The 20,914-nt window shown below is 41.8% G+C and overlaps 1 protein-coding gene across 1 annotated transcript in view; it reads right to left on the bottom strand.

Annotated features, from left to right (window-relative positions):
- Positions 1 to 321: 321 nt before the first annotated feature.
- The window catches only part of LOC126406167 (meiosis inhibitor protein 1), a 26,656-nt gene continuing 6,063 nt past the window's right edge, over positions 322 to 20,914 (bottom strand). The window contains exons 2-9 of the mRNA XM_050070344.1: positions 19,290 to 19,406; positions 16,327 to 16,437; positions 12,610 to 12,806; positions 12,194 to 12,278; positions 9,023 to 9,207; positions 2,205 to 2,286; positions 1,801 to 1,907; positions 322 to 351 (exon numbers count right to left, since the gene is read on the bottom strand). Of these exons, the coding sequence (XP_049926301.1) occupies positions 322 to 351; positions 1,801 to 1,907; positions 2,205 to 2,286; positions 9,023 to 9,207; positions 12,194 to 12,278; positions 12,610 to 12,806; positions 16,327 to 16,437; positions 19,290 to 19,406 (914 nt within the window). The remainder of the gene's footprint in view (positions 352 to 1,800; positions 1,908 to 2,204; positions 2,287 to 9,022; positions 9,208 to 12,193; positions 12,279 to 12,609; positions 12,807 to 16,326; positions 16,438 to 19,289; positions 19,407 to 20,914) is intronic.

The raw sequence follows: 20,914 nt of genomic DNA, 5'->3' as shown, positions 1-20,914 counted from the left end.
CACTACTCATCCTTTCCTGAGACTGAATACAGAAACATTTAGTGAAACGTGCATGTGTTTGGGAAGTACTGAGCACATGACTGGATAAATGAGACTTGAATTATACTGCACGAGTTGTGTGAGAGTTTGTAAATGGATGTTTGATACAGTTTGCTGTTGTAAAATACGCCTGAGGCTACTGTGGCAAGGACATTGCCTTAGTACATGGGACACCCGCTCTATCCACTGAGCTACGGGGCATCGTGCAGTAATGTGATATTAAAGATTTTAAAATGTGGCAAAGGTTATGAATACCTACAAATTCGTAACTTCATATTAGTCTCAAATGAGCAGGATGGCTCTCCTTGGGGGCTGCCAAGAATGGAGGAAATTCTATGAGCTCCACATCATTAAAAAGAAAAAATTCTCTAATCTATAGTGCTGATAGAACATCATAGTTCCTCCTTGATTCCTCTGAAGACTGTATGGCAGAAAGATTTGGGTTGTGAGTTTACTGATGATCAGTGGGAAAGTATACGTCAGAATGTCTTCTCTTCATTGTCTTGTTACAAAATAACTGAACAGAACTATAAATGTATGCACAGGATGTATCTTACCCCACTACGTCTGAGTAAGACATATCCTAGCTCATCCTCTAAATGTCATAGATGTGAAACACGTACAGGGTCAGTCATTTGTGTTTTCTGGGAATGCAGAAACTCATTTTTGAAAAGAGGTGCACAATCTGACTGTTAAGGTCTTGAGGATTCCATCTGACATTTCGCCAGTACGATACCTCTTTGGTATGGAACTGAGCAGGACGCTAGACCCTGCGTCTGTTAAGAGGATTGGCATTTTATCATACATAGCAAAGAAGTGCAACTTGAACAACGCACTTACATTTTAAAAAATAAGGGGTAGGTCTTTCTGAGAACATGGGAACCCCTTATGGATCTCTGACCATCCACCTAGCTGGCTTACGTGTTATTTTCTCCCCATTAAGTATTACTATTGTGATTTTATTTTGTCTTAACTGTCTATGTACTTGTTTGAGGGTGTTTCTAAAACGTTCAAAACAAATACATAAATAATTGGAAAATAAATGTGGCAAAGGTGCACATCAATCCCCAAATATAAGGGGAGACACCCTAGGTGAATAGGGTTAAACCTTCAACAAATAGATATCACCACGAGACTTCCCCAGTCGATTTTTTACATTAAAACAATATTTTTTTGTATTTCAAGTTTTCTGAAAGTATGTGCCAACAACTAACTCAACATATGCTTTTTGAATACATTTCAAAAACAGAAATCTGAGCTAAAATACAGACATAAATGTGTATTTTGGACGTTTTCTTTCCACTAGTCTGAAAATGATGTGTTATGGAAGCACAATAGGACATACTCTTAAAATTCACCAGTGCATGAAATACTGCTTTCACCTGGGGTGTCTCCCCATAAGACAAAATCCCCAAAGTGGTGTCTGAATGTGACAGGCAGTTCAATGTTGCTGACCAGCAGTTCCTCCCGATTCCACTGAATAATAAATGAAAAGTGTTGAGAGCCCCAGTTCACACAACACGAAATACAGTAATAATGTTTTTTTAATTTCCATGTGTTGTACCGTGTCAGCGTGCTAACACTGTAAATATTCACTCTCATTACTCCTGTGATTCAAATACTTCTACCACTTTAATGTTTTTATTACCTTCATTAACTTTTTATGAATTTAATATGAAATATTTATCACTGCTCAGGACCATGCCCAAGAAATTATACTTGATTTGAGTTGATAGTGTGTGAGTGAGTAAAGCCTCTTACAATTGTGTTGAGTCTGAGAATGGCAGGGTGCAGACGGCAGGTCTCCTCTGAGCTGAGCAGGCAGTAGAGGAGGAATCGAGTCCATGGCTGACACACCACGAACTTTGCTAACACACAGACACAGAAAACAAACCCAAGGGGAGAAAAATTACAAGTCAGGATGCCTAATTCAAATCAATTCTGTTTAATTTCACTCTGTTTCTCCTGGTGCAATTACTGAAAACTAATGATATACAGCAAGCACGTTAAACACAAAACAAACATGCAGTGAAGATATTAGGAGAAGGAATAACAGCTAAGAATACCTGCACACATACACACTCTCTTTCATGTCTCTCTCTACATGTGCACATGTACTGATAATGGTCATTAGCTCATTCCCAAGCTGTCTCTCTATCTGGTACCTGTATTGGGACTCTGTCTCTGAAGGAAGCCCAGCAGGGAGCTTAGACAGTTGACTGAGGTTCTCAGCAACAGCTCCTGCTTCTGAGGAGACACGGTGGGGTGAAACATGAGAGAGAAGTCAAGTTTGCAATAAAAGGGGAACAAGAAAGGAACATCTCCAAGCTCAAAAATGCCAAATCATTGCAAGTCATGGGAGCCACACGAATGTGACGTCTGCCTGTGTTCTCTGACTTGGCAGAAATGGATGCAAACAAGGAGACAGATGCACTGGAAGCAGACACGAGCAACACACCCACAGACACATGCTCACCAACGGACAGAGACGCAAACCAGAAACAAAAGGGAGAACAAGGGAACACCGGAGAGAGCTACTGAGTGAGGTTTTAATAATGCATGTCTCTCCCACAGTGGCAGTGCTGGCAGTGAGCACTATGTAGTGTCCAAAAATACTGAAGTAGGCCAGGCGGATATATAGACGACAGTGGAGAGTTACACCCTAATCCTGAGGCAGAGAGGAGGAGATAGGAGAAGAAAGGAGTCAAGAGGATGAGTGGGAGGGGATGAGAGCGCGAGGGAGGTGAAGTGAGTAGGGGTAAGAGAGAGATGAGAAGATGGCAGATGAGGAGAGGATGAGATGAAAGGAGAGGTTAAAATGAGAGCTAGGAACAGTGAGGGATAGAAAGTGAGGAGAGGAGTCGGGAAAGTAGAGGGGAGAGTGAAGAGGAAGCAAAGCAAGGAGAGGAGAGGAACTCTGAAGCTGCAGCGTTTCCTACTGCCACCAAACCAGAGTACGGAGAGGAAAAGAGAGCGAAACAGAGAGAGGAGGGGAGTAGGGAACTGTTACTCATATCAGCAGCTGAACAGCAGACTACAGAGCACTGAACCATAGAGCCAAAGCTCAGTTCAGCACTACAGTCTTTTACACAGAGAAGAAATACCACTGGTGTGGAACCATGCTGCAGTATAGGCACTGGATAAAAAAGAAATACACCAGGCATAATACCCAATTATCCCACAGTTTCCATATTTCACCCACATTATCTTCACTGTCAAACTCAAATATCTGTATCTTTTGCAAATATATATGTTTTTGTTTCCTCGCCACGATTGAAGCGCTGCTAATTAACTTTAAAGCTGGTGTGTGTAACGTTTCTAATTCATTATATCATTATTAGAACCAGATGGTGTGGTATTGGCCGGTGTGCTGGAGGAGCTGGGTTTCACATCATGATGGTTGCGTTCTGCATGCAAATGAGCGTCAGAATGAGCCCAGTGGTATTACACTTCATTAGCTGGAGCTTTTTTCCAGGTTATTTGATTACAAATACATCGCAGGCTTCTACACGACCTCCCTCGACAACTCTGATACCTTTTCTCTAGTTCAAACATCATTTTGATGACCTCTTACTGCTGGCAAAGAGCTGCAGCGTGCTGATAGTTTCAACATGTTTGCGTCTGTGTTGGCTGTCAAGTTTTAATGATCTGCCACTGCGATACTGACAAATCATTTAGCTATAACTCAGCTCTATCTGGATGAGAATCTGTTTTTTGGGGATGTCACAATATGAGATTACAATATCACAGTTATTTTCAGAGGTAATATCACAAATTATTGACACTAATAGCAGACTTAATGTCAGGGTAAAGTTAAATCTGAGATTTACATCTAAACACATTATACTTGTTGAAAAAGTTAAAAGACTAGGAAATCTATAGTACTAAAATGTGGAGTCATTCTTAATTTTTTTTTCCTGTAATTGCTCATTCTGTTAGGGGTCATGGGGAGCCTGGAGTCTATCCCAGCTGACATTAGGCGTGAGGCAGGGTTCACCCTGGACAGGTCACCAGACTATCACAGGGCTGACACATAGAGACAGACAACCATTCACACTCACATTCACACCTGCGGACAATTTAGAGCCACCAATTAACCTGCATGTCTTTGGACTGTGGGAGGAAGCTGGAGCACCTGGAGGAAACCCACGCTGACATGGGGAGAACATGCAAACACAGAGGGGCTCCCTCACCCTGAACCCTCTTGCTGTGAGGCAACAATGCTAACCACTACACCACCATGCCAGCTTAAATTGTGGAGTTAGACTACTAGAATCATTAATTTCTTTCTTTTAAATGCCTGTGTGTCCCTTTATATCATTCTATGTCTCATCTCTAAATTCGATTTTAGTTATTGTGGGTCTATGCGCTGACACAGGCGAAGCAGAATTTTGTGAGTCACGGGGTAAATAACTGAACTGTTGATCTGTTCAGAGCTAATCAGATCAGATCAACAGAGAGGAGCAGCTGCTGCAGAGGCAAGTTAGACCACGTACTGACCCAGTAGAATGAATAGTTTAGTTTTACTTTTACTGCGCCTGACGTTCTGCTGCTCTATCTGTGTCAAGAGGGTACTCTGTGCTCCAGCAGTGTGGTGCTATAAATAAGTGAATGTCGTTCAGTTATTTATAGCTATTATTTTGTTGGCTGTTGTTGTCAGGTCTTGTCTTTAAAATGCATGTGGTAGGCTAAGTAACGTTAATGTTATTCTCTTGCTCGCTCACTGAGTAGACTACTTATGTCCGTGCGTGGGAACCTACATGTTAAAGGTACCCTACAAGTGGGCTGGTAGTTCCTGTGCATACTATATTAAATATAATCCTGCCAGTGCCACTGCTGAACGGTATATGTATTTAAACAGCATTCCTAATGTACAGTCCAGCTCCAGAAATAGAAAAACTATTTGTGGCAGCAGATGTTTTGATTGTGGCGCGCTTCCACATATAAATGAATGTGTGGGTAACCCTGGACCGTACAATTCCAGTGAAACTGCTAAATAGAGCATCAATTGTTGTGCTACAATTAAAAGAACCTGCAGCGTTCCCAGCCTTTCAGAGCAGAAAATACTGCCTATTTTTTCATGGTTTTCAAAATAATATCTCATATATGATTGAACATATTCAAAGTGTTGAACCCCTTTGCCTTCACTTTTCGATGGCACGCTTCACAGATTTGTTATCCATCTTTGACATCATCTCCCCGGTTATTTTTTAGGTATCAAAAATGCTCCCACACTGCCGATTTACTGCGCTTTATTGGCGGATATAAGGCTGGAGTGGCACCTCCCTCTGACATGTTTCAGCTCCTCTCAACACTTTAGGTGAGTGGCACAACTCTCCACATACATAACAAATCGTTGTACACACGAATTACGTGACTCGCGAGAGGAGATTTCGCCACACACAAAAAACGTGACTCCCGAAATTCATTTTCAAAGGGTAACTGTAGGAATAAGGACATCATAGATTCTACGTTTCTTATAGTTATGAAACCGTGATGTTGTGTAACCGCAGTTATGGCAAAACCAGTTAATCCCGACATCCTTACTGTTGATTCAAGAATGTCTTGTTCATCTAAACTCTAAATTATATATCAATGTGAAAAGTGGTGGCTTTTCAAGTTGCTTTTGAGACAAAATGATGAGCACTAGTAGAATAAAGCACCACACAAATACAGCTGATAGTTGTAGACATCAGTGTGTAGGAACACTTGAACATCTTGAATACATCCACACATCAAAAGAAAAAGTCGATTGGCCAACACAAGGATAAGGTGATCTTGACATTGTAAGAAAAAATGTACTTGGCTCTTTTACAACATGGGAAAGCAAGTTTGATATTTTCCTTCACTGCTTGCACTCTCACTGCTTAAACTTCAGTTTACATGTTTCACTACAAACCATCCAGCACTCTTTAAGGTCCTGAATAAACAAATTTCAGTGAATCTTGTATCACACTTTCCTCATTATGTGCTGCTGTATGTCAGGGTCTTAAAAGTAATTTGAACTCATGCCTATTTAATGAACAATGAGTCCTAACAGTGAGCTGTATTCAAGATGCATCTTCCTGCTATTTTATGGACATAGTAAAAATGCACTACCACCATTCATACTGGAGCTACTCTATTATAATTCCTGCAAGCCTTGTGATTCATCGATTCACAATATCTTAGCTTCAGTCATACGGAAAAAAAATGCATCCTTTATTGCGTGACTGCTGAGACTTGGCCATTAAGTGATGGCAGTAAAGGTAGGAGTCAATATACCTCATTGTGTGATAGAGCATTTTAGTGCTTGATATTTATGTACAGTAGTGCCTCTATGTATTGTTATGCTGGAGCACTGCGTTGATCATAAAGAACTACCAGGTTGAAACAGATGTAAAATCAAAGGTGTGTGTAAGTATTAACATACAGTATGTAGGAGTTCAGTGCACAGGAGACATTTATAGAGAAGATTCTTTATGGTCTTTTTGATAAAGGGTCTGTTTACTGCTTTATTTTGTGCACTGGATCATATTTTGGATATTGGTTCTTGCTCTGAGCTGGCTGCCACCCAGGAGAAGTAGTGCTTCAGGTATTTGTCGTTAAATGAATGCTGGTTGGACACCAGTCTGCCTCTTTTGTAATAAGCGAGCAAAGTCAATACACCAGCTATATGTAATAACATTCTGGAGACACCTGAGATTGCTCTGGATGTGTGTGCCATTCCATTATGCTAACTGCTAAATCAATTGAAATCTCGTTTTGCTACACAGCCTTGTTGGTGAAAAGCAGGTTCTGTGTCATGCTGTAAAGATCTAAAAGATTACCTTTGCGTTATCTCTGCTGCAGAGTGAAAGGTGGAGTGAAAGTAAAGCAAGAGAGGGAAGGCATCATCATATCTGCGTTTAAGCTCACTGCTGTGTGAGCACATGGTTATCTATCTCTGTGAGGAGGACAGATGTGCACACTGTTAACTCTGAGGGAATATTTTTGGTTTTCAATCTTTAAATCAAGATCTCTTACATAAAATTCACATTCAGTTACTGCCTCAAGCGAGGGAGTTCAAGTATCTCGGGGTCTTGCTCATGAGTGAGGGTAGAGTGGAGCGTGAGATGGATCGGCGTTCCGGTGCGGCTTCTGCAGTGATGCAGGTGCTGCACTGGTCCGTTGTGGTAAAGAGGGAGCTGAGGTGGAAGGCGAAGCTTTCGATTTACTGGTTCATCTACGTCCCCGCCCTCACCTATGGTCATGAGCTCTGGGTAGTGACTGAAAGAATGAGATCACAGATACAAGCGGCGGAAATTAGTTTCTCCGTAGGGTAGCTGGGCTCAGCCTTAGAGATAGGGTGAGGAGCACGGACATCCAGAGGGAGCTCGGAGGAGAGCCGCTACTCCTTTTACGTCAAAAGGGGTCAGTTGAGGTGGTACAAGCATCTGACCAGGATCCTTGTGGGCGCCTCCCACTGGAGGTGTCCTGGGCATGTCCCACTGGTAGGAGGCCCCGGGGCAGACCCAGAACACACTGGAGGGATTACATATCTCGTCTGGCCTGGGAACACCTTGGGGTCCTCCAGGAGGAGCTGGAAAGCGTTGCTGGGGAGAGAGATGTCTGGGGTGCTTTGCTCAGCCTGCTGCCCCCGCAACCCGGTCCCGGATAAGCAGATGAAAATGGATGGATGGATTTTTTATTATCCTAAATACAGAATTAAGAATAAAAAGACTGTTTTGGAGTTATGAGTGTGCAGCTCTCTTCTCCATTCTCTGATGTTTACTTGTGGGCCAGCACCTCAGTACAATAACTGCATTTCCCTTCAGGTTTTCCTTATATACCTCGGTTCACCATTACATAAACTGCTTTACTATGACATGTTTAAATAAATGCCAGAAACTGACAAAGATTTAATACAATTTAAGCAAATTATGTGAAATGCAAACCTTCTTTTAACACTTAGAACTGCTTACTTTCCAACCATCACTTGCTAAAGCAACAATATATTTGGTAGCACTCCACCTTTCATTACAGCACAGATTTTACAGTAGGTGTTTTCTGTTATTTCTGCCTTCCACAAAAAAGAAATGTGAGAAATGAAAATGTTGCAATGGCAGTCCCTGGAGCAGACTCAAATTCTGCTCTTGATGTAAAATCCATAGACGATTCTACAGCAAAAAACAACACAGCTATCTGTCCCAATATTTATTTGACTGTATAACTGTTGGCTTAAAGACGGTGTATAGTATGTTTATTTTCAGGTTCATATGTATATTTTGGAGCTATACTAGAAAATGTTTCTGATACTGTCAATTCATGAAGTAGAGATCTGCTTATGGACATCAACAGCTCATCAGGAAAATAAATTAGTCTAGCTAAGTACATTTACTCAAGTACTGTACTTCAGTGCAATTTCAAGGTACTTGTACTTTACTGTAATTTATTTTCTACTACTTTATACTTCTGTTCCACTACATTTATTAAGCTTCATCTTTCATCTTATGAGTCTGTGTGTGTGCATGTCATGGTAAAATGTGGTCCTGGAAACACCTACTGCAGCATGAATTTCCACAGAAGCAGTTTTGAGTTGTTTGCCAGGTGTTAATAAGTCTGTCTGTGGACAGATTTTGTCAACGTGATAGCATCACAACTGTGCAAGACGCATTCACAAAACTTTCAAAGTGTTTAGTTGAGATCACAATGAAGGCAGAGATCAAAGATGGGTGTGGTCCAAGCAAGGGCGCCGAATGTAGGGGGGAAGGAAGAAGCGCAGGGGCCATTATCACTCCCACTTTATACCCCTTGCGCCGTGGTTTTAAGTTGAGAGAAAATCTTAAAAAGCACGTACTGTATGTTCCCTTTAGTGGTTAACAGAACCAGGAACATCTTGTCTGTTCTCAAAATCTCATTTTCAGTCTTCTTTTCACACCTACATGTGCTTGAACATACGGTCACGCACACACAACCACACACAACCACACACACACACAGATCAATCCCTCCCAAATACTACCTGCAAAAGAAGTCCACTGAGAGCAGTTGAGAGGCACTGAGCTCCTCTGCAGCCGAGCGGGTACAGAGCACCGTCTTCGACCTCCAGGGGTCTGGGCCCGACCATGCCAGGACTAGTGCTCAGACACACCACTGGTGATACCAGGTCAGCATCAAGTAGAACCTGCAGCAACCTCAGGTAGCTGACTGAAAAGAGAAAGTAAGAGAGAGGGGGGTACAGAGGAGGACTGGTAAATGGCTGGAAAACCAAAGGGAATTAAGGGGAGATGGAATGCCTGAACACACAGGAGAACAAGAGGAAGAGGAGAAAGCAAACAAATGTGGCGAGCAGGGCCACAAGAGAAACAGGTGCATGGTGGAACACAGAGGAGTGAGTGAGCGTACGGAGTGGGAAGTGAAAGTTTGAAATAGAAAAAGATGTTGAAAGCGGGTAGCAGAGGGAATAGAGGCACAGAGGAGAGGCAGTATAACAGCTGAAAGCAATTGAGGGCAGTTTTTTGAATTGATATGTGACAGAAAGAGAGGGAGTTGTGAGACAGTGAGAGACAGGGTTGAAAGAAGGTCAGCAAGACTGAGGGACCAAAGTGATGGAGATAAAGAGAGAAGCACGGCCAAAATGATTGCTAAAACACAGAGGGATCCAAACTGAGAGCTGCCAGCCATCTGAATTGCACTTATGCCATGTACACTGAGATTAGAACTCTCTGAGGGAGGGAGGACTCAATTAGTAGCAGCAGAAGAGAGGGAGGAGAGACGTAGCACAGAGATAGTGGGAGAGGGAGGGACGGTTGGAGGCTGAGTGAGCGAAGGAGTGAAGAGAGAGAAAGGGGAAGAAAGAGAGACAGGCGGGCTGAGGGAGGGAGCCGATACATCACAGCAACCCTGACAGGCCACTTATCCAGCTGACAGACACAGACACAGGAGCAGCAGGGATGATCTGTCTCCGAGTGGTGCAGCGGGATGTGGGCCACTTAATATAATGAAAGTGTGTGAAATTCATGCCCAGGGTTTGGTTAACTCCACTCAGGATAAAACATTGACAAACAGCCACTTTACCTGTGCGGAGTACATGGAAACCAAAAGGAGCTGAACCTCATTAGTCTATCCTGGGGTTTACACAGTAAATGGATAATTGCTGACACTCTCCAAATCTGAACCAAACTTCACTGACATGCACTGAGGTATCTTGGTTTTACACACCCTCTACTGTGTGTGTAATTGCACTGGACAGTGTGAACTGGAGTAGAAGACTAAAGGGGACCTACTGTGCTCATTTTTAGGTTCATACTTGTATTTAAGGTTTCCACCAGAACATGTTTACATGCCTTAATGGTCAAAATATACTTTATTTTCTGCATACTATCTGTGCTGAACAGCTGTGTTCATCCTCTGTCTGAGAAAGCTGTTTAGCGCCTGCCTTTTTAAGCTCCCCTTCCAAAAGCAAATTTGCATTTCCAACTATAGAGAAGGCATTCTTACCCCCCCTCCCGAACCACTCCTGCTTCTCTTGCTGAAACCTAACTGACCCAGCCAACAAAGCCAATCAGAGGGAAATTAGGACAGGTGCTATCCTAGGAAATGCAAATTCACTTCCTGAAAAAGCCCAGTCTGCTCTGATTGGTCAACGTTTCCTAGTCCTCTGTATTTTGGCATCTCTGTACCATCATTGCAGCCAGCGAATGACTGTAACGGAGAATACTGGCAGTTTTTATAGTGAAAAATCACCAATAAAAGCCTCTAAACACAACTGGTCATGTTCCAGCAGCAATGTGAGTCAAAATCAGGGAGAAATTAACAACATCGGCAAACAAGATTACACGTGTCCCTGATTAGTACGTAAAACATGTATGCTAGCTGTGTACTTGCAGCTGGGGAATGACTGTAACACTAGCACTTTCTGCCATGAAAAATCACCTATAAAACCTTCTAAACACAATCGATCAATCAATCAAGTTTCAGCAGGGATATGATCCAAAATCAGGGAGAAATTACAAGTATACTATGCAGGATTCACAATGAACATACTCATACAGGAGTAACACCTCCCAACCATCACTTATGACCCACTAGTAGTACACAACGGTGTATATATATTTCTGCAGACACTCTGCTTGTATTTTCTTACTTTCTTCCTATTCTCTGTGCTCGGGACATTTATAAGCACGTACCCCCACAGCCCACAGGTGAGGTCGGGGCTTTACAAAAAGGCAGAGATCAGCTGAAAGACTGTAAGAAGCAGACATCCAGAGGACACAGCGCTGAAACAAACAAAAACATAGCAAGGTGAAACTCCAAGTGAGAGTAAATCTAGGGTTGGCTTTTGCTTACACTTTCGCTGGCGAACATGTGTATGAGCACTAAATATAGACAATACTTTTCATGCTCAGGCTGTAAGGTTTTTTCTCACACTGCCATTCACTCCTTGCACGTATGCTCACTCACTATCTCTAGGTGTCATTGTCGGGGTAGGCCAATTGAGTCATGAGCTGATCCACAATCAACCAATGGCACAGCGACACACCTTCTCTGTCAGCCTATCATCTTACTGCTCCTCATTTCAATCTCTGGCGTAGTTCTTTCTTGCTGCCATCGTGCGAACCCTCCACCTCCCCATCACCTCCCCATCACCACCTAAACTTTGCGGATTCATCAGCCTCATACGCCTCAGAGTCATCAGCCACCACCACTATCAGTGTCTGGACTCCATGGGGGGATTTATCCTGCTGCCACTCAGACTGGTGACCAGGATTACGTGTTTCCCTGACATTGGCGTGTAGTTACATGTAGCAGCGGGGGCTATATTACGTAAACACTTGCAGTAGCATGCCTGCAGCATATGACTATATAAAGAAATACAGCACACTATGACATTATTGTGTAGTCAGAGTAGAAATAAACTGTTCAGAAACTTTGGGCACATTTAACAAGGACATCCTTCATTGTAACACTACAGCAAACTATGGTAAAGCATAATAGGTCCCCTGTAAGAGAATAGACAAAACTGGGAGGACATAAACAAAATGAGGGAAGAGAAAACATAAAAATAACTGAAAAATCACATCAGTGTTCTCAGGTTACACAAACTTATCTAAGTGAACACTTGCACTGCTGATGAACATATTCTGTCTGCAAGGGCAAAAATAATGATCAAATGAAACTCTGACTTTGTTACCCAGCAAGAGACTGTCTGTGTTTCTTTTCTGAACAAGAAGTCGCTGCACAGCTGCGTCCAGACTCCAACTGACACTCTTTTGGACCTTAAATAATGGAGAAAAAGAGACAGAAAGAACAAGGGAGAGAGGGGAGTATCAGAAGAATAACAAGATTACCACCAAATGTCTCATTGCGAATAAGAATGTATTATCTCAACAGAGCCAGCACAAAGCAGACAAGAAAGTGCACTGTTTTATACCACAGCCTTATGTGATATGTATCGAATGAATCCAACTGGTGTTTTGTATTCCAGATTCACGCCTGACTCTATGCTCTACCTTAGTGTATGTACTATGTCTTACCCTTGACTGCGCCTTGACTGTTAACTTCTATAGGGAACTTGTGATAAGAGCAAAGCCGAGCTTTAGTGTGTACCTGGGCAGAGTGAACGCGCTGCAAGGTAATGAGGGAGGACAGGAGTAGATGGCTGCAGCACAGCAGGGCTGAGGGAGGACAGGCTGATGGAGAGAGGGATGGAGCAGAGGAGGAGGAGGAGGAGGAGGAGGAGGAGGAGGAGAGGACTGTCTGCAGCTGGTCCATCAGTCCACTGTTGGAGAGCAGCATGGAGACAGCTGGAGAGGAGAAGGCACTGTGTCATCACACTTTGATGGGCTTTTATGTCAGTGTGTGTGCACGAGAGGGAATAGCAGTTGGCCTGGATGACTGCATGGTGACGTGCTACAGGCAACCACCCACAATCATGCACACACACACTTGTGAAGACTTTGGAACATTACTAATTGATAAACTTGTTAAAACACATTCAGGCACAATAGCACACAATCAAAGACAGGCTCACATTGAAGTGCTCAGACATACTTAATCACCCACTCACTCTCACATCCTGCTCCTACTGTGATGAAGTTTGTCATAACAGCCCTGACCAAGTGCATGGTGCAATTATCTTCTGATCTGACCTAATAAACAACACTTAAATTGAGCGCTTTTTCAAAATCATTTTCAACCAAATTTGAGACTGTTTTTTTTTTTTTTTTTTTGAAAGATCATCCTTTTGTGGCAGTAAGTAAGTAGGTCTTATGTGGGAACATGGTTATCAGAGTGAGTTAGTTTAATCTACATTTTGACAACAGATCAATACAAGTATAAAATTAAGACAGCATTAGGTTCAGTAGCCATTTTAAAGGTTTGTAACGTCAGAAATGTGGACTTTCATGCAGAACAGCTTGACTCATTTTGACACAAGGAAATTAGATAAATTGTCTGTGGCAATTAAGACCTCACAAATTCAAATGTAAGACTATTCAATGACATTTAATCTCTTCTACAACAGACCCATTTTGTCTTTTTTAAGGTGAGCAGGGGATCTTTAGGGGGATATAGCAGGTAAACAGTAGATGCCACATACATGTGGTATGCATCATCTGTAAGCTGGGAACCTGAAGATAAATTTGAGATGCAGCTCAGCACTGCGTGTCAAGTTTCTCTAGTCATAAATATGTGTTTTGAAAGTTTAGAGTGTATAGGCACTTAGATCATTATGGTGGAAGTAATTTGATGGACATTCCCATGTTCAATGTCTGATAATACCATTTGTTACACAGATTGGATGCTAAATTTAAACATTTTTTATGACTTGAGAATTTATAAAAATGGTTAAAATGCCTCCAAAATATCAGGTTAAAGCATCGCGACCCTGAGGAACACCACAGGAAAATCAAAACTTTGGACATTTGAAGATTTCTTTAAGAATTGCATTTTTTCTGCAACTGGATGGAGAGCATTTCTGTTCTGGAATCTGCTGAGAAATCTCCTTATTGTTCAAATACCCATAAAAGCCATACATCCTCTGAATGCCTGAGGTCTCTAGCTTGTGGTTGTAAAGTTTCATGAGGTTGTCATTATCCTACCGGTTACTCTAGGTCATTTTATAGTGAGGTCAAATTTAAATACATAGTCTCAGTACAATTAAATGGCTACTATGGGGACTAACATCATCACACATTAATTAATAAAATTGGGCTCACTGAATCAACAAGAGTCTCTGCTTTCCAGTCAGACCCAAACAAGACTGTTTAGGGACCCTAGTATGCACAAATATGCAAATAAACTACATGGCACTAGCATTAGTTGGGCATGTCTGTATAGGGGAGACTTGTGGGTACCCACAGAACCCATTTTCATTTAGATATTTTGAGGTAAAAGGTCGAGGCACCCCTGTGAAAATGGCCATGCCAGTTTTTCCCTCGCCAAAAAGTTGGAGTTCAAACTCTGGAGCTTTATATACCCCCCTTCTGCACAAGATAGCATACGGTGGTTGGTACTAATAAATCCCTGAGGATTTCTAGTTTCATAAAATACTCTAGCTTTAAAACTCAGTCTGCCACAGCCTCCAAAAGACAGCAATGTTGGCCGGGAACGCTGGCAGCCCTGCGAAGTGGAAGAAGTTAAAGCCTAATATTTATAAAATATAATTTATGACATTTTAAGACTTTTTTAAAGGACCCACAGACATTTTGTGCAATGTGGAAACTAGGTTGTTGCATCAGCAAAAATGAACAAAATGCAAGGGGAAATCATTTCCATAACTTTGGGGTTATGCGCACTACGTTGGCAGCCAACCAGGACAACTGTAAATACTAGAAAATTTATGATTACATATTATTTAAAGTTATAAAGTGCTACTTTTTGCCTTGAGATAGAGGAATGTGTTACTTTTCTTTTCCTGTTCATCATCACTTGAAACACCATTTAACCCAAGGCTGAAGTATGCTGCATCTATAAAGTCATCACTAGTCATGAAGAAGTAAATGGTGAAATTAGGCAGCCCACAGCAGAAGCACTAAAGCAACACTAAGGCCATAATTAGCTTTGTCTCCCAATGGCATCCCTGCTTTCTGGCCACTGGCTCTAGCATCACCTTATTAACTACAAACCATGTAATTAAATCAATGGCAATCAACATGTCACGTCAAATAACTGATGTCTTCATTTCTCCTGTTGATGGCAGGTCACAGTAAATTATAAGATCATACATCGTATTTATTAAATTCCATAATGGAGTTATTTCTTCTAATTTTTGCTCGTTTTTCTTATTATGCATCAACATCTTTAGAGCTGTTATGATTATTTGATTAGGTGTTAACTACTGAATTATTTGCTTACTAATTTGCTAATTGATTAATGAGTCTGAGTATTTTTTTTAAGAAATAATGTCAAAATTATCTGATTCCAGCAACTGAAATATGAATATTTTCTGGTTTCTTTCCTCCTCTATGACAGTAAACTGAATATATTTGGGTTGTGGACAAAACAAGACATTTGAGGACGTCATCTTGGGCATTTAGAAACGCTGACTGACATTTTTCACCATTTTCTGACATTTTATAGACCAAACAGCTAATCGATAAATCAGGAGAATAGCCGACAGATTAATCAACAATGAAAATAAAAGTTAGTTGCAGACCAAGACGTAGGATTCCTGAGTGACTTTTTGTTTTCTCTTTAGAAATCAGATATCTAATAAAACCTTTAACCCACTCTGTTGGATCTGTTTTTTCTATTATGTGCAAAAAAAGAAAAGAAAAAAAGATTGAATTCACCTTTCTGACATTGTGTGTGTGTGTTGCTGTGTGTTTGAGATCTCTGAACTTTAGTCTCCTTACTCTGTTACTATGTGGGTGTGTGCATGCCTGTGTTTGCATGTGTGGTTTCGTCTATGCGTTACTCAGTTTCAGCAAGGTGACAACACAACCCTGAGAAGCTGTCGTGCTTTTGTGCGAATGTGTGAGGAGCTCTCCGACTTGACAGCATAACTTAAAGTGTACAAAACAATGTGCAAGTCTGAGCCGCATATCTGTGTACCATTATGCTAAGATGTACAGTGCGTGTCAGCATGTATGCTTATTATTTCCTCTGTGTACCAATGCTGCATGCTTGTCAAGGTCAGCCTCACAGCCTGTGTCAGAACAGGGCGGAAGAAGAGACAAATTGAGGCAGAGGGACGGAGTGCGAGAGATAGAAACAGGCAGAGGGTGAAGAGGCAGAGTGTGTGAAGGATGCGACGTCAGGAGGAGAGAGTGAAAAACACAAGGAGATAGAAAGCGAGAGAGACAGGAGGAAAGTATATCTAACCTGTGTCAGTGCAGTGTGCAGGGGACAGGCTCAGACAGCAGTACAGGTAGTTGAGGGCAGGGAGCAGGCTTCCTGTGTCAGTAGGCTTCAACCTCCCTGCTATATTGCTCACTGAAACACACACACACACACACAAACACTCAGGTCTGATGGCTCACTTAATATTTTATCTGCAGTGCTCTCAAACGCGTTAGTGAGACATTGAGACACGATGTTACAGGCAGATAAATGAAACACAATGAGCTTCACGTCATGTCTCCCACCTGTCAATAAAGACGGAATTAATCTGATCTGCAACAAAAGGACAAGTGCTAAATCACAGAGGGACGAGAGGTGTTAACATCAAGGAGGAAAAAATCAAAACGAATGTGACTCTAAACATAATACGCTCAGAGTTATAATTTGCCAGATCCGTCTAGTAAATTTCCGAACAGCATTTTCATTTGCAGATCAGCAGCGAGCACTCCCCTGTTGATGAGGATATTAAATCAAAGATGAGTGATGCCTCCACTTAGGAAAGAATACAGGTGAATATGGAGGGGGGTGAGATAAACCCGGCAGCACAACAGACCATGTGTTGAATAGAGAGATATGCCTTGGAGCCATTACCAGATGATTATGTGTCTGTGGTGTAGCATGTAAGAGCCTGTGTGAGTGATGAGCATACTGAGGAGTGTTTAAGTAGTCTGTATGCATGACTGCAAAGAACTGGATGTATTGTTTGTCATGTTACAGCATTTCTGAGTGTGTGTGTGTGTGTGAGAGACAATGTTTGTGTGTGCCTGTAATGTGGCAAGCATCTTATTGAATAGGCCTTTAAATAACAGCAGGTGTTTGGTGATGTAGAGTAGGGGTGGGCGATATGGCCCTAAAATAATATCACAGTATTTTTGTGATTACTTTATTCTTGACGATATGACAAATTAGTAAAAAACCTGTGACCTGTGACAGGCTGTTATGATACCAGAACTATCACAGTCACATATATGGAGTTTTTCGTTGAGCTGCAAGCGTCACGTAGGATTACATTACCAAAGGTTTATGACAAAATCACTTGACGACACCGACTCCTATGTGCGCACGGTGAGAGAGGAGAGGGACAGACGCTGTGCTGCTGCCAGAGGACCTGCTGAATGAGTTCCCTCGGTAAGTCACAAAAAGAGTCTGAGAAGTCCGGGGCTGTTCTTGAAACATTCAGGACACCACAGTTTATTCCACACTACTGAAGCTGCTCCTCTTTTTGGAGCCACCGCAGAGTCTGTACTAAATTTGCTTTCAGCCATGCTTGTTGTTGCCGTGGGTAACAGCATGACGTCAATCCGTCAACAAGTGGAAATATTGCAAGTATCACGATATGAAATTTTCATATCATATTAAAAATGATACCGCTATTATCGTGAACGAGATGATATGGCACATCCCTAATGCAGTGTAATGTAACAAAATGTATAGGAACTGTGTGTGTATTTGTGTGTGCTTGTCAGTCCCTGTCAGACTTTGCGGGCTTGTTTTGGGATTGTCGCCACCTAAAATGCCTGATTTCACCGCAGCTTTTCCAACTAATTGCAACGTATGTCACATTGTTTTTAGGCATTTGTACGCCTGTGCATCAGCGATAGCCGTGGCCTGTGGGATTATGTTTTTGGGTCGTCCCATTGTCCGTCAGTCCCATTCTCTTGAGAGAAGACCTTGAGGAAATTTCTTTAAATTTGGCACAAACTTCCTCTTGAACTCAAGGATGAACTGATAAAATGTGGAAGTCAATGGTCAAAGTCACTGTGACCTCACAAATATGTTTTTGGCCATAACTCAAGAATTCATACAACATTTCATTCAAATGTCTAATTGGATAAAACCTCATCATACCACACTGTGAGAGAACTGACTAAAGACTTCTGTCTGTCCCTAGATCTACAACTTAGTATTTTGGGAACAGGGCCATCTCTATCGCTGCCCCAAAACTCTTGAAGTTTCCTCCTCCCACCATCTGTTTCTCCCCCACCATTGAGATTTTCATGAGTCATCTTAAAACACACTTTTACTCACTAGCCTTTAACTGTGCATAATGTGATTGTCATTATCACTGTCACAATGTGGTGTCTGTTACTATTATTTTATTGCTATTATCACTCAAAGTTTTGTGTTTCTTTCCTTCATTTTGTTTCTCCTCTGTGTATGCTGTGGAGCACTATGTGCGCTATATAAATAAAGTTGACTTGACTTGAACGTAACTCAGGGACAGAAGGGGAGACATTTGGTCAGACACTAAATTGGGGACATTATTCTTGAAGCTGTGGCGACTGTACAGACCTTCTGTGCTGGTGGTTTAAAGATGTGTGTGAAGCATACACATTTTAGAATATGGATGTAAACTGTAACTGCAACTTGACTGGTTCACGAAGGAATACAACCATGATTAACCATTCTATTTTTTGTAAAATTCATTAAATATCAAAGGCATCTTGTTCCAGTGAGAATAAAAGTTTATGATTTATACTACACTTATATTACCACTGTCCTTGCACATTCAATCTAACTCACCTAGATTCTTTCAGCGTGTGCAATAGAAGTGGATTTAACAGCTTCCGTCATGGTCATTTGTCTTGTCTTGTGTGTGTTGTCGTAGAAAAGTGTTTGATGAATTGATGATTTTTGTCTGACACGCAGTGCTGAACAGTTTACCCCTGCTTTTGATATAGAACATCAGGGACTTGGCTTGCACGGCCTTCAGCAGTTACATTCATGTCGCATGTCTGCATTGTCAGTACAGGAAACAGGGAAGTGAGTCCAGTGCCACTGTGCCGGGACTGTCAAGTTGTTGTGGTGAGAATTCACAGGCATGGGCTGAATCTGCTAACTGCTGCAATAACAACATCGCAACATCATGGAGGGACTGGTTAATAAATAAGGGCTGTGAGGAGTTATGCTAAGCGTGACCTGCCAGCAGCAGCTTTTGACCTCACCGTGGTAGAGGAGCTTGAAGTGCACTCCGTCCATCTTACTGTAGGAGGAAGATGAAGGTGGGTCACTGGCCTGCGTCACACAAAGCAGCTTCAGCACCAGAGGGAGTGAGTTCACTGCTGCACAAAGTGAGAAAGGAACACAGCACGACTGTAAACACAAAATGTGGAGAAGAGGCGAGAGAGACAGACAAGACCGATATATTTAAGTAAATATGAACAGAGTGAAAGTGCTGTGAGGGAGAGAGAAGGTAAACTTTATAAGACAGTGAGGAGAGTGAAGAGAGACAACAGTGTGTATGTGTGAGAGAGAGAGGAGGATGAGGGAGTTGTGAAGGTAAGAAACAGCACTGACAAGCCTGAATTAGCATTTCACCTCGCCACATTACTCAGTCTGAAACCTGATGTTCCAGAGGAGTTTTCAGCATCGCCAAAAGAGGACAGGGACTACGTTTACATGCACACTAATATTCCACTTATCATTCAGAAGAAAATACTCTGAATTTAATACGGGTCATGTAAACTGCATATTCCATTTGAATATTTTGAAATTGGGCTGTTTCCAAATGTAGCATTTTCTGATTAAGACGTGGAGTATGTTGAAACTATTCAGATGGATTTTGTGGACATGTATACAGCACATTCAGAATATGCGTTTCAGCTTCAGGTTATTTATGCAGTTTGCATCACACAGCCTCTTACTTGTTTATGGTCAGCTCTGTGCGTTGTAAACAAATCAACTAGCCAACAGTTTGCAAGGCTGGGGTACAGATGCAGGCCCAAAAGTAATAACCACACATCTGGTCAGAAGAAAAAACACAACTATTTTTAAACATTATAAAACTCGAATAATAGCAGGTTTCTGGATGTGCGAAAATATCGCAACGTCTACCTTACCAAGAAGGTGGTTAAAAGAATGAAAGAAGGAGGCTGTGTTTGTATGGTCGAACAATTATACCACCACTGGAAAACTGTGTAAAAGTCATATTTTGACAGCTGCATTTAAACAGGAATATTAGTGGAACATCCAATTTCATTAGCCGTGTGAACAGCTATAATATGAGTATTGTCTTTTTCAGAATGAGGGCAAAAAATGAAATGGTTTGTGCCTGTAAACGTAGACACTGGCTGGAGCACATAGTGATCATCAAGAGGAGGCAAGAGAAAGAAGAAGTGAGCACATCTTAATCAGAATAAAAAATACCAAGCAAACTTTAAATAACAATATTCTGATTCTGAATGTAGAACAGGTTCAGGGTGAAAGAAACAGGCAGAGAGAAAGGAGACAGGGAGCGTGGAGACGGAGACGAGGTGAAAGGAGACAAAGTGCAGGAGTTCTCGAACAGGAAATAGACTGAGATCAGGCAGAACAGTCATCTACATACTTCTTTCACCCCTGTAGTGCATAACATTAAAATGTCTCCCCTCGGGATGCTGCTGCATTAGCAGCTAATATAAAGTATATATTAATGCAAATTACAGTGGTCTGAAGTAGAACGTGTGCCTGGATAACGGTCTGTAATCCCCACAGGGCTTGAGATGAGCAGAAAGCAGGCAGAGGCTAACCACAGCAACAGTTTCTGAATCCCCAGCTGGCGCACGGGTGTTGTGCCCTTCAGCTGTGCTCA

Source organism: Epinephelus moara, chromosome 18 (genome assembly GCF_006386435.1).
Source record: "Epinephelus moara isolate mb chromosome 18, YSFRI_EMoa_1.0, whole genome shotgun sequence".
NCBI classification, from domain to species: Eukaryota; Metazoa; Chordata; class Actinopteri; order Perciformes; family Serranidae; genus Epinephelus; species Epinephelus moara.
The sequence above is the reverse complement of the archived record's forward strand: the minus strand, read 5'-3'. Positions and strand labels throughout refer to the sequence as shown.